The sequence below is a fragment of the Pelecanus crispus genome, chromosome 1, assembly GCF_030463565.1.
Source record: "Pelecanus crispus isolate bPelCri1 chromosome 1, bPelCri1.pri, whole genome shotgun sequence".
NCBI classification, from domain to species: Eukaryota; Metazoa; Chordata; class Aves; order Pelecaniformes; family Pelecanidae; genus Pelecanus; species Pelecanus crispus.
The window spans coordinates 78,980,237-78,995,526 of NC_134643.1; the positions used below are offsets into that span (position 1 = coordinate 78,980,237).

The 15,290-nt window shown below is 37.5% G+C and overlaps 1 protein-coding gene across 1 annotated transcript in view; it reads right to left on the reverse strand.

Moving 5' to 3' along the window:
• Nucleotides 1-15,290, reverse strand: part of EFCAB6 (EF-hand calcium binding domain 6) — a 111,779-nt gene that overhangs the window by 76,879 nt on the left and 19,610 nt on the right. Inside the window, 2 exon segments of the mRNA XM_075707467.1 lie at nucleotides 910-1,057; nucleotides 2,748-2,917. Of these exon segments, the coding sequence (XP_075563582.1) occupies nucleotides 910-1,057; nucleotides 2,748-2,917 (318 nt within the window).

Genomic DNA, 15,290 nt, shown 5'->3' on the forward strand with positions numbered 1-15,290 from the left:
AAAAGGAAATATGAGTTTAGGAAGCTAGTCAGCATATGCTGAAGTGATCATGTCCAGGAAATCATATTTTGGAAAATGTCCTGTGGCCTAAACTCTGTCTGCTGAGATCCTTGAGGCTGGGCTGGAAAATGTTTTCTATCCATTTATCTTCTGTACCTTATACTGCCCACAAAATTATTTGAGTTTTAGTCATAATACTACAGAGATGCTTGGTATAAAGTAAAATAGTACATTGGCTTGAATCCAGTAGTTGGCATGATTTCTCAACCTTCACAGCAGTTTTAATAAAAATATTTACTATGTCAAAACCTAAGTTCAAAAGGCTTTTGCCTTATTTTAGTTTAAATTCAAATTTCCAGGAATGAAATTTCTTTATTATGCAGCACAGAAGTGTCCCTTCAGTTATCTTTTCCAGTGACTGACAATGAGCAATGCAGAGTGAATGCTTTCAGCATTAGTTCATTCACTCACTTTAGTTTCACTTCTTCCTTTCTTTTCCTTGCCATACCAGCATATTTTAAAAAGAGAGGCTTGTAGAGTCACACTGTCACCATGCAAATATGGTGCTAACAGTCGTGAAGCTGCTCTTCCAGCAAATTCACACCATCCCACATCACTAGTCATTTGAATGCAAGAGAGTAATGCTCCCTTTAGGAAATTAAATACAAATTTGTGAGCAAATAGAAGTAAGAAAGCAGTAACTTAAAGCTTCTACTCCATTAAACCTATATACCTTACTGCAAAAAACTTGGTTTTATACCCAGCTATATCAGCTTTTACGTACTGTGCCATACTGCAACACAGGCACAAGTAAGATGAATTAATGATGGTAGTCACAAAAAGCAATAATAAAGTTATAAGGCAGCAGCACTAAAAAATGTCCCCTAAGAAAATAATATGATTCTTAGCTATTCATTAGCTCTTGAAAAGTTTCATTTGGCAAAGGAAATATAAAGCCATTTATGACTGACTTCAAGTAATCCAAAGACACAAATCCACTCCGACTGACATCAATTGCTCTGAAGGTTTTTTCAATGTCCTGATAGGCTGAACACAGCTGTAATGAATACAATTTATAGTGTTTTGTTCAGAAAAATCAAGTTCATGAAGCTTTTAAAACAATAATGCATTTTTTACAAGACCTTTTCAAATGTTCTTCTCTGTAAACTGATCAAATAGGTTACCCTGGCATGCTCTGACCGTCAGATGTTTAATTAATAAGCTCACTACAAAACAGTATTCCCAATCACACACTCTCAAATGACAAGTCAGACAAGTTTCTCAAATAATAACTCTGCCTCGAAATTCAGAGCTAAAAATACTTGGTGGAGCAGCCTGCTTGATAACACCTTTCTTAACGTAACTTTAAAACCATCCATGGCATAACCTAGTATCAAAGTTCCCTTAATTAAAATGGGTCGTTAGCACAGTAAATACTGGAAAATGTTAGAAGACACAGAATAGTTAATATAGCTGTTGTATAAACATATCACACATTTCTTTCTTTGGTTATTTTTTTAATTCATGGGCTGTTGCAAAGGAGCTATGTGGATGTGTTTTTGCTTATGGGACTTGTAAAATGCCTGAAAGTTGACTTACTGCAGATTTTGATAAGGCTCATGAAACAATAGGAAGACTGGTTTGTTTTTCTGAAATGTTAGCTCACACTGGGTTGTTGAATACTGCAAGCATCCCTGAGGCTTTTCTCCCCCTGCCATTTTTTGACAAGTACCCCATCTGCTTCTAAGCTGATTATTGTTCATTCAAAACTGCCGAAATCACAGTGTAAAGATAATGTAGAGAGAGACTTTAGAAAGCCCAAAATAAACATCAAGGACTGGGAGGGCTTGTAAGGTGAGATGCACTGTGCTTCCAATCCAGGCCTTGACCTCCGTATCAAAGATATACAAGATGAGAAAGGGTCAGGATGTTGAATGTCCCTGTAGCCTTGTTTGTCCCTCCTCTCCTGTCTCTTCAAGGCTGAGAAAGCACAGTTACAGGTCTGTGTAACTGAGTTTGTAGTAGAATATGCAGTCTTGATGCACAGTATCAGCTTCTCTTTTCTTAGAGAGTCACGATTTTCATGACATGAAGGCACAAGAGTGAGCGTTGGAAAAATTTGTTTCTTTTCACCTTCCCATAAAGCGGGTGGAACGCAGTTATGTTCCAGCATCACACTCCCCAACCCTCTTCAGTTCAAATCACAACTAAGGGCATGTGGAGAGGTCATTTGCCATGTCTATTCCAGCTCTGCTGTCTATTCTAAGCTTGCCACCACATATTAAAAAAAATGTGTTTCTGCAGTAGCACCTATCCACTAATAATTTATTTCATGCAGGTCAGAAAATAATTGTCAGACAATGGTAACTAGTCATTGCTCAGTGTAAGTCATTACTTACTTTGATCTGACAGAGTGATCTAGCAATTCATATTATGAAACACCTTAGCCATCAAGCTTCGATGCACTCTCATTTTGTTTTAGCCTAAGGAATCTGGAGTTCTAATACATACATTTTTAATGCTGTGAATCTAACAAGCAGGAGTGGAACACACAAAATAAAACAGAACTGCTGCTTCTGCTAACCAGCTTTAAAAGCAAACAAGAAAACCTGTGAATGTAATTTGTTCATAAAAGAAGTTGATATAATTAACTGGCCTCAAAGCTCAGCAATTTTCTTTGCCTGTGATGCCTGGCTCAGCTTCTCCACCTGTCAGGGTATTCTGAAGTATTAATGGCACTCCCTTACCTTTTCTCTAAATGCCCTCTCAGTGCTATCCATACTGCACTCTGTCAAAGCACGCTCAGCTGGTGAAGGCTGTAGAAAAAGTTTTTTCTGCTTCTGTTCCTTCTCTTTTATTTTCTGGCAGATTAGTGCTGTTAAGAAAACTGATTTAGCAAAGTGCACAGCTTTGTCAGCTTCAAAGAAATAAAGCCATGTAAAACTCTTAAAGACTGTTTTTGTTAACTGGATAAATCTTTATGTACAGACTAAACCAAACCTGAAATAAAACTTTATTGTATTTTCTTGTATTTCAAACTTGATCAGTAGTTCAAAATTATCCTAATCTGTGGATTTGTTGTAGTAGTTTTTCATTTCATATTTCTTTTAAAATGTAATATACATAACTTACAATCTTAACAGGTACCTTTATTACATTTAATATCAGAAGGTACTAATAGAAACTAACTCCCTCTCTTTGTCGGTATGTTTGCAGAATGATACACTACCAAAAATATATTTTCAGGAAAAGGAAGACAGTGTCCTTACAGGCGTTTGATAATAAACATGCTTATTGACCTTGAAAAGGCTCTTTTCCATTTCTTTCACATACTCCCTTCTCACTGTCCCATCTTAGCTCACACAGTCCTTGGAAGAGCTTCCAATTACTGTAAGTTAAACAGCCCTCCTCAATGTTTCCCCATCAAAAAAAACCCCACCAAAACCAAAACAATTCTGGGCAATATTTATTTCAGCTGGGCTGAGCAGCTCATTTTGTGATGGTGGTTTGTTGTATACTGCTCTATTTAATGTGCTGTTGGCACGTACACTCTTTGGGATAATGATTCTTCCGTAGATGTGTTTTATTTGGTTCAGAGCATAGCAGCAACCACTGTGATGGACAAGACACAGGTTTTGAGAACCTTATGCACAAAGAGTATGTGCACCAAACTCTTTCAAATGTTATTCCACTGGGGCTGCGTAGGAAACAAAATGCTGTTCTGTATGGAAAACAATACCAGTGTGACTGCTCTGTGCTTAGGGCATGCACTCCGCTGTTCCCTCTGCCCACTCAGTGGCCTGCTGAACACAGATTTTCCTTCCTGTTTAAATAAAGCTATACTTTTTATTGCTTAAAGTTTTGAAAAGTATTTGTGTGAATGCTCAAGTCTATTTAGAACTGCCTTATTTCAATTTAGTTTTGGTTAGGTACTAATATTTATTAAACAAATATCACTCAGTTTTGCACCTCAGAAATGAACCAGAGAGGTTACCACTAGTTTATCTGGATGATTTTAAAACCTATTTTTAGACCAATGTTGATTGGTAACTTTTCTTATAACTGCTTTGCATGGACAAGGCTCCACTTCTCAAAGTGGGTGGGTGAAAAGGATGAAACTGGGAATCAGAGGGCAAGAGGAGAATTCAAGACACTGTGAGTACAGTAGGGCTGCAGGAACACCCCGCAAGCAAGGTCTCTGAATGTCTGAGGCATCCTATGGTGGAATGAGTGGTCAGGTTGTGTCCCAGGCCCCATTAACTAGATGGGTTAATTAAGAAGGTTAATCATGCACAATGCTAGATGCAGCATGGACTAGGAAGGAGGAGGAACCTTAATTCATAAGATTATTTCTCCACAATTTCAGTACCCCACATGGGGAAAAAAACCCTCTATTTTTGGTAGTTATGTTTACTTTAGTAATGGTTTCAAAACAATCTTTGATAGTACTGCACAAACTTACAAACCTCTATATAGTCACACCATGGTAATGTAAAATGGTAGAAGAAGAAAAAGTATTATTAAAATACTAGATATTCTGACTTCATGATTTCAAAAGAGTTTGGCTGCTTCTGATCCTACTGAAGCTAATGTGAACTGTTGGTATTCGGAGCCTTTGAACATCATGCCATCTATTCAAAATTGGTTCAAAAATAATTCCTACCACCCAAGGGAAGACGTTGTGTCAGGAAGAGGATAATCATAAAAAATTCAGACTTCTGGACTGCAGGCTTCTCTTTTCTAGACCAGGATAGATTTTTTTATTCTTCTATAATTCCCTTCAAGACATGCTAAATTTTGAGTAGTAGAAATGAAAGAGACAATGTTTGAAGCTAATGCTCTTTAGCCTGCAAAGTGCAGGTAAGTCTTTACTGTCTTTCTTCAGCAAAGGTAAGTTTAAATGCCTCTTTTAAAATAAAAATAAATGAAAAAAAAATTAGCAGTTAGCCTCACACTCATGAAAAATCCTACTGCCAAAATATCATATGTGTATAGGTGTGATGGAGAAAATACCTTGTTAAATACACTAAATTAAATTTCAAGATATGCAAACAGATTTACATTATTTTAAAATGTACTGGAAGGGCCTTTCTCACTACTTTAACTTGAGCACCTTCTTAAACCCACATCTCCACAGATCCTCACATTCACATTACGGATAAATCTGGCAGAGTTTTGCTGTATAACCTCTCAAACACAACCTTTTTCATCCAAGTACATGGCTAGATATCTCCACTGCCTCCATTCATCCAGCAACTGAATTACTGAAGCACTCTTTTTCTGTCTTTGAGGAAAACAACCGTATCCTGCTCTTATTAATGACTCTTCCTTCCTTAGACAACAAACATAAACTAATGCCTTCATTTTAAGGGTCTCCACGGCCCATGTCCTGTATGCCAATCATCCTTCCTTCAGGAACGACACCTCATGCCACCTTGGACTGTTTGGTTCTTGCAATTTCAAACAAATATATTTTGTATCTACTCTTATGCTGGCCCTTATATTTCAGAGGACCTGCCCATACACATTCACAAACTGACTGTCATCACTTCTTTGAGTTGATGCCTACAAAGACATTCCCAACACTCCAATAAGTTAGGTTGCTGCTATGCTTGAAGCTACTGTCATGATGACAAAAAATGTCTTACTGTCACCTTGACCTCCCCAATCTGTCCAAGTTCACCATTTTGTCACTGTCTTAGAGTGTAAGTTCTTTGTTACAAGGATTACCTGCGAAGTTCAGCATGATTGAATACTAGGTGAAAACTGAGTTCCCAAGTGCTACGAGATTCCAAGTTGCACTAACAAATTCTTTATCTGGGGTTTATGAGCTTGTAGCGGTGATTTTATTTTTTGGCCGATGTAACGTGTCACCTTTTGATTTTAAAGGCAGTTTTCACACACAGTTAGTAGAATTTCCCAGGCCAAAGGAAACTGGCATTCTTTTCCTCCCTATCCTAGTTGTATCTGCTGAAAATCAGGGGCTATCAATGTCCTACAAAATTGCAAACCAGATGATACATCAAGGCCAACAGAAATACTTCGATATTATTGGAAAGAGAAAAAGTACCCATGTTTCCACTCCTTTTCTGACCATATACCTGGAACTTTGGGTTTTGTGCTTTTTTCTTTAACTGTGTCTGTACTTATGCCAAAATTCTTCAGAAATACTTTATAATCCATCACATTAGAGTCTCTAACACAGTAACGGTTCCACAGCCTAGAGAAGAGAAAAAGAGTCATTTTTTAGAGAACACGGCTATTCTAGATCATACTTGCAGTGAATCAAAGAAATGGGAAATTTATGAAATCTTTAGAAACACAATATGTAAAAGATTGTGAAAAAACAATAAGCAGTGTATTACTTTTTTCTACCTTCCCACTACATTTTTCTCTAGTCTCTTTCCTCTGCCCAAGATTGTCTATAGTATACGAGTTGTCTGTTTAATATCATTCAAATCCTACATACAGTACCATTTTCTTCGCCATCTACATGAACATGAATTTTAATATATCCACACAAGGACATTTATCTTCTAATAATATAAGAATATTATGATATTCTTAAACAAATTCCAGTGTAATGTATGATAAGTCATAACTAAACTCTGTAGCAAGTTGTCTGGATTTTATAGCAGGCTGGAAAAATTGCAGCAGCTTCATCTGGATTAAATGGGAAAACCTTACTTTGCAATTAGAAGTCATTTCCATATGGTATTAACTTCTACAGCTTGGAAATTAATCTTTGATTGCAAGTGTTTATTTTCTAGATATTTCCCTTGATCGGCAGTGAAGCTGTAATACTGTATAAACTTGCCATCCTCAGATTGTATCGAAAAGCTTGGAAAAAATGAACAGTTTTCACCTTTCAGAATGACAGTTTATTAGAGAATCCAGCACCAGTTTATCACAAGTTACTGTGGGATTTATCTCCAATCCCCTTCAGAAAACACTGCTGTGACTCATGCTCATGTTTCATCTTCCTAATCATGAAACCTAGAAAGATGCAGTTTTTAAAATGAAAATTAAAATTCTGTTGCATAAAGAGGATCCATGAACTCTAAAGCTAAATTGGTACCATTAGAACATCTGATGTATCACAGGCAACTAAGTTTCGCTCAAATTCCTTTGCATTTAGCCCCATAATTAGTCTCTAAATACAACAAAACTTGCGTTTGATTAAAGCATGTCTGACAAAAATGCATCTAGTTAGTCCTGATGAATTTGTTCCAAGGACTAATAACAGAAGAATTGATTGACTTATTTTTTCATTTGAATTTGTCTATCTAGTGAAGATGCTACACCATATGATGGTCACCTCTTAAACTCCTTTTTCAAAGGCTAAACAGATTGTCTGCTAACATGAAGCTCTAAAGCATCCACACCATCCCTTGAACCATGATTGTGGCTTCCGCCCCCAGTTTTCCAACATCCTGGGAATGAGAGCACCTGATGTGAAGCTGTGTTCTGGTTTTGACTTTGACAATATATGAAAATAAAAGTCTTATTTCTGCTCAGTACTTTCTCCAGACATCTTTGGGACATTAGCCCTTTCGGAAGCCTTCATATTAGAAGTCAAGATCTTATGAAAAACAAATACCACCCATTTATAACCCACTACTTGCATCAATATGGGAACGAGGAGGGGAAATTCTACTTGTAATTTATGGGACCATTTAGGTGATAAAGAGAAGAGAACCTGGCTAGCCATTTGGCAAATTCCATTTGGGACAAGAAAAGAGAGCTGCACTCTAACACACCCTGTTTTCCTCTCTGTTCTTCAGATTGTATGGCAAAGTGTGAAGGTATGATTAGCTACTAAGATCATCTTAATTCCATCACTTTTGTGGGGTACTGAAAGACAGGAATTCCCAATCACAATATTAAATTTATTTAGTAAACTTGGGAAGTCATTAACTTCATACAATCATAGAATGCTTTGGGTTGGAAGGGACCTTGAGAGATCATCGAGCCCAACCCCCCTGCAGTAAGCAGGGATTGCCTCTTGCCTCAGTTTCCCATTTGTAACAGTTGAATTATAATCCTGCCCAACCCATGGGACTATCCTGGTTATCACAATAACCCACACACCTGTTTTTGATGCATGTAAGCCATGGGTATATGCATAATTCACGGCAGACTTCACTTCTTTTCCCCAGCAATTCCCCCACATCCTATTTCCCCTCAAGCCTTCTCTTTGTGTCTTACTAGAAGGTGAGGATTATCTGTGAATTGATTTTCAAGGAAATTCAAAAGGGATTAAGATTATGTTAGTTGTGAGTTGTACATGTGGAAATACAAAATTACTACACTGACATATGTGAAGAAGTGCAATAGAAACTTATATAACAAAATGGATAGATTCAGTTCCACTTTCAACAAACTTTTCATGCATACATTCAAAATAAAAGGAATACTTCAAAAACATTTGTGTGATTGGATTATTTGGAGACTGACAGTTGTATTTTATGAAAATGCCATGAGAAAGATCAGGTTAATAGAAAATCTCAGCATCAGGAATGATACTTCAGTACGTTTTAGGAGTGTCTGAAATTCTTCCTTGTTTACAGTTCAGTTTTTGATCTACCAAAAAAACCCAACCTGCAACAAAAAACAGATAGATACACAAATTACCATGGCCTTACTACAGAACAGGAACACTCTTCAGTCATTATGCTACATTAGTGACAGTTTTCAGCAACCCATGGGGTATTCTGTTTTCTGTTGCATGAAAACAGCTGCATTCCTTCCCCTAGGAACTTTCTACTGTTACTCTCAGGCAATTTCTGCTGTTTTGAACAAAATGGCTTATTGTGGATCTGCATATATCAAGGCTGGAAAGTCAATCCCATTTAATAAACAAATAGAAATACAGAACTAATTATTGGTTTAAAATTGCACTTCTGCCTGCTGCTCTTTATGCTCCAGCTTCTTATACAGGATCCCCATGAATAGGCAAGGATCACCATCACACCTTGCACACCGTTAACCCCCTTACAGAAGGGGCAGGATGCAATCTGGACATGTAACAAATGGGGATTAAGTTGGTCTTAGCAGAAACCATCAAATCTGGGCCAGATAAATGATAAAAATCAACAGGAGACTTCCTGTTGCCCTCATCTGGGCATATGAAGAGAACAAATTATGTAGCATCATTCTTGATTGCTCCATGTTAATATGCCTTAAAAAACAAATTTTTGGTCCTAATCATCACAATGATTAGTTTGCTTTCATAAATTTATTGACCAAGGACTGTATTCCCAAAGACTAGCTCTAAACACTGATAGCAGTCTCTTTCATCCTTCTCTATAGAGGGAAGGAGGAAAACAAGCACTACCATGGGTGATTCAGAAATCCTAAATTATGGTCATCATCTGCTTGATCTCTGGATATACTAGTATTTTTTCATTTCCTAGAAATGAACACAAGCCTTAGGTATTTTAAGTTTGCCTTTGGATTGCCTTGCCCTTCCTGTCATTAAATTATTTCCCTATTTATTTCTATGACTTCCCTATTTATTTCCCTATTTATATGATCTAAACCAATTCATAGGTTATCATCTGAAAAAAATATTCCAGTACCTGCTTATGTTCAACACCTGCTTAAATTTGATCACTGGTTCCTCTATACACCCAAGATGGAAGGCTGGAAACTAGTTGAAAACAATGAAAATATGTTAATTACATTCAAGGGGCACTGGATCAGACCTTCTCTAAAGCCCCGTTCTTCCAAACACACAGTCTTTCAGATCACACAGATCCCAACTACATTAACTTCATTGCTAGTTTTGCCTCTGATAGGCTGAAACATCCAGTCCTGTGTAGCCATAATATTCTTGAATCAGTGCCATGAATAGAGCTGGGCTACCCAGATCTACAATGGGAGATCTTTGCACAAGTTTTGCTTAAAAACTAGAAGGCTAGCCCATATCTTGGTGCTGATAACTCTATTACACAAACAAGCACAAGAAAGCTAAGAATTGTACTATACATTTTAAAAGCTGGGTTTGCTTTTAATTTCAGTATATATTCCTTAAGCAACACTTCATCTGAAATTATTTTTTTAGTTAGTAATTTTCAAAAAATTGAAGCTGACAACGCACATTTAATAAGCTTAGAAATGGCTTCTGGTTTCCTAAGTATCAAAATATGTTAATTATAAGTACAACTATTCATTATTTTCCTATTTTCTATTTTTACATACATATGAATACCTCCTAACTGTTAAAATTGAAAAACAAACAAATGTACCCATTATACGTTTTATGAATCCAGCCCATTGTTCAAGGAAAAGAAATCATTCTTTACACAAAGATTTGCTCTGAAATTGCTGCCAAAGAAAATAACCTTGAGTTATTTGCTGCATAACTGCCACATGAGTACATTAAAGGTGCCTAGGGACAGCTTCATCTTGAGCATGTGACTTTTAAGAAAAAGCTTTTAAGTTCAATATTTAAAAATTGCTGCCATATCCCTTTTCTTTCTCTGATTTTTAAATTAAATCCTGTTATCACATATAGGAAGAAGTCATATGGGTTTTGTTCCTATGTTTTCAATCATCTATCTAACAATGAAGGTTTGTATTGCCTGGCTGCAATGAATTCAGGATATCATTGGGATGTTAAGGAAATAGGTTTATATATATATATTTCATGGGTGGTTTTTCCCACAAAACTGGAAAATGTAGCCCTGGTATGAAACCTGAAAAACTTTCCTGATTATTAGGACTAGATGGTCAAGACTGCCCAACTGTGAAAGCCTAAAAGCTGGAGACCTGGGATCTGGACTTAAGGAAAGTTATATTTTTCACATAATCAAGTAAATCTTTAGATGGGAGGTCCATCCAAAAAGGGTTTACTTCTTCCCAGCAGTAACTGGGTTTCAGAACTGTTAGACTGCTGAGTTTTTTTCAGAAAAATTTTAGTATCCTTTTGGTGAGGTAATACAATTGCTCTGTCTCTCTGGTGTTGGGCTGGCCTATCTGAAAGAAATGCTATGAGTGCAAACAGGGCTCTCTTGCAGAGTCATAGATCCAAAACACATCTCTGAAAATGAGTATTTCCCCCGACTCTACAGTAAGTGTCCCCAGCCCCAAAAATATGTATGGGCAGTGCTTTATGTCAGGATCTTGACAGAAAAAGCCCTCCTAATAATTACAGGACTGGTCCAAAGTCCATTAAGGTTAATTGAGAGACTCGACACTGTGTCCCAGAACAACCATAACGGGATTATGGGATAAAATATCTGTTAATCAATCCAAGGCAAATATTCAGCAGGCTTTGGCTTGAATCAGAAACAGCTGCAGAGTCCAAAACCAGAAATCAATTCAGCAGACCACACTGTGAAGGGACAGCAGGAAGAAAAGTGGTGGCAGAACTCAGTCCAAACAACAACATTGTTTTCTTTTTTTTCCCCAAGATCAATGCAGAAAGAAGCATTTTAAGTGGATTATATTATACTGTAATTCAAAACTATAAACCTAGAAAGGACAGCGGAGGCCCAGGCCCTATCACATGAGATGTATTTTCTCTAAAAGTCACAGCCACAGGTCCATGTTATGAAAGCTATATTGTCCAGAGAAATGTGATAGACAAAGATATCAAAGAAACATGGCATAGCAACTAGTTGAGCATCCAATACCCTCAGACATCCCTGGACCCACAGCTTTGAAGCAGAGGCTTTTTAGATATACAGAAACCTCACTGCCTGCTTCTCTGCCCCTGACGTGCTAAAAAAACACCTATGAAGCACAAGGATTTTTGTTAGACTGAGGGTATCAATTTTTGTCAAGGAATTTCCTGGATAGTGATTTCGAGAATCTAAATATTCCATGGGAGGCCCAGAAATCTGAAATGTGTTGCTTAGATTTTTTGCTGTTCACTTTGAATTTTTCCCGTTTCTCAGCCATTATCGCTACTGTCAGCAGTGCAGATTTTTGGAGTGGTCAAGTGAATCAATAAGGTTCCCAGCATGCAAAAAAGAAAGTATTGTGCTTGCCCAATTTATGAGGAATTCAGAGGGAAACACAGATATACTTGAAAGATAGTGGAGGACATTTAGATTCAAATTTCTTGGGTTGCCCATGCCTCCCCAACCAACTACGATACAGACAAAATAAACCCAGTCAATGACCCAAGTTGCTCACTTGGACAATGTTCTTTTAGGGCATGATGATTTCAGGAGGTATCGCTTTTGTACATTAATAAATGTGCAGACAGAGCAGCAGAGTATACTCATCTGTTTTATGTTGTCCTGGAGGTTTAACTGGATCAGTGCAAAATTATCCGCACAGAAGTGAATTTGACCCACTATTTTAACCACACTTTCAAAAGAAAAACATTTTATTCCTTTGACTAGGGAATTAATATCCTTCTTTAAATGTATTATTAACAATAATTATCTTGCACTTGTACTTTGAGAAGCGAACACACTTTCAGTTGCTTTAAGGTTCATCCATAATAAGAAATTCAGGTATAGTTTGGGTATATTTAAACATTCTCAATTTTACTAGGCTTCTTCAAAAGAATATCTCAGTTGTTTGTGTGATATTCCATCAGCAAGCAAATAAAATAAGTGTTACATTTTATCTCTGTATTATTTCTAATGTTCTTTCATAGAGAGGTGACTCGGTAACATTATTTTTATTTGTGAAGCTTCAGAAGTTTTCCCTGATAACACTTCATCATTTTAGAGCTTTAAACCCCCAAAATAAAAATTTGTGTTCTTTTTTATTATTCAGCACTTATGAGATGTAGTAACATTTTTATAGATTTATTACCTTTCAGAATGCAATGCCAAAGACAAGGTTTATTGTCAAATAAAGCATCATTTTGGTTTTTTTCATTGCCTGCTTTAGAAGAGGATTGCTTCTGTTCTATAATTGCCTGTACCAAATTATTTAATTGGTTTTGTTGATATCTAATTCTGGAAAGTATCCCAACCAGAAAAAATACACAAAGTGAAATGGTGTAGCCAGGCAATATGAACTGACAAAAATTATTTTGGAAGTTGCTCAAAATGAAAAAAAAATCCAAATAAAAAAACACAACAAAAATCCTAAAGCAATAAAGTACCATCCTAATTTGTTTCATTTTCTTTTAGGTCCCTATTCAGAAAATAGGATCTCCAGCCATATTTCCTGATGATTTCATAGACTCCAAAATCCACAGAAAGTCATTCCAAATCATAAGACACTAAACATTCTTTGGAAACAGAGTGTGTAACATGCAATTCATGTTGGTTTAAGGCAGTTTGTAGCTACCCCCCTGCACGTCATTGGCATCATTCACAGGCATTGTCATCACTTGATCTCTTTAAACATTTCCATCATAATGCCTTATAAGCACAATTTCACAGCAACCAATCAGCAAAGATACTAAGGAAGTATTCCACATGCTCTTTGGGTATTACTCTCCTACCCCATCATGCTTGAGCATCCTTCTTCCTGCAACCCCTATTGCAGTCAAAGCTCCAGCTACTTCCCATCTCCACGTCTCTGCTCTGAGAGAGCAGGCTCTGCTACAGCTTCTGTCAGTACAAACTGGTAGGGGCACTTGATCCATCATATCTGAAGCACATATGTACTCCTGCTCTGCCATTGAAGAGCAGAGGAATCTAGTTTCCAAATGCTATACAAACATTAATCAAAGTTCACATCGTACTTCTGGGGTAAGCAAGTATTACTCCCTTATGCAGCTATGCAAACTAGAGCCCTAAAAAGTTAAGTATTCTGAGGCTCCTGGTGAACCAGCTCCTAGGCCTAGATGACTGCGTCACTGAATCAAGCCTCTCCTTGCTTTCTGGCTTCACACTACTTGGAAGCAGTGTCTGAGTTTTCATTTCACTTCAACATGAAAACCATGCTAAGGGGAGAGTAAGCAGATCATAGTACCCATGATACATTTCCCTGTTCACCACCTCAGGTTGCACAGGACGTGAAGATGTGCCCTGGTACCATTTTATTTCAAATAACAGCGTTTTTCTACCCCATGGGCAAAACCCCTGTCATATTCAAACTACCTGCAGGAATTCAGCAAAAGCACGAAACAGCTGATCAGAGCTTTTCCAAAGGTGAGATTTCACTAGTCACCTGGTTATTAGGTTCCAGTGAGAGGCAATGGTTCTTGGCTTTCTCCACTCACTGAGCTCAGCAGGAGTAGGAAGATGCTTTCTTATTCAGAAGCCAACAATTTCAAATCAGCTGTGAAAGCAAGGGGTTCGTGGCTCCTGTAGGTATGTCCTACACACACACACACTTTGTCCTCTTGATACATTGGTTCTGCTGAATAATACTTAAAAAAGGTCTTATGTATATCCTATGTCAGCCAAAGAAACTGAAGGGATCAAGCAGCAGGCTGTCCTAACACCTCTTATGAGCAGAGTAAGGAAATAATTTCCTCTCTTCACTACTACTTCCTCTGCAAGAGCCTCCAGGGTTCTCACTACCTCTTCTGTTCAGCTTTCAGAGTGGAGTAGGCACCAGCATCTCCATGCAGACTCCTCAACCCTGTCCTGGGTCTGGGGCCAAGAACATCCACCCCCAATGTCACTCTGTAAGACTTCAGGCAAGGGGAGTCCCATATTGTCCCTCTAGTATCTTAACCCCCATCCTGAAAATCAAGTTGATTGGGATGAATTCTGATGCAGGACTCATCCCTTTGGAATGAACTACCAGCATATTTATCCTTACATACTATCACATCTATTTAGTCAGAGAAAGGCTGAAGACTAAAACTTACATACAGAAAATAAACTGGCAAATTAGCCTGCTGCAAGCAGCCCACTGTCTATCAGAAGATCACAAATGCCCCATAATTTATTGCTATTATTACTCTCACAGAAAAATCACGGCTGTTTCTTTACTGACTTTTCAAATTCCAAGTCCTTCATCCTAAAACAGGTGATCTCAAGAATTTGCCTCAGTGTGTGCCTCTGTATCCATCCCGCACGGCCATAATCAAAAAGTCTGCAGCACCTGATAATGTTTTTCACATTCTTTGCAATCTACAACTTGCAGATTATTTCAATGAACAAGAAACCAATACTGACACAACTGACACAAATGCAAGCACTGGAAAGCTTTGCTAACATATAATACAAAACACCATTTTATACCTATTTTGATAATACAGGACAACCTTCCCTGGCACAGTAGGAAATGTTACAATAACTCTCCATGAGAAATGAATATTGTGCATTTACTCAATGTCTAAGGCAATTTCCTCTTCAAATGGCACTAGTAAACTTCAAAACCCTTTTAGGCAAAGCAGTGAATTTCAGATACAATTCATA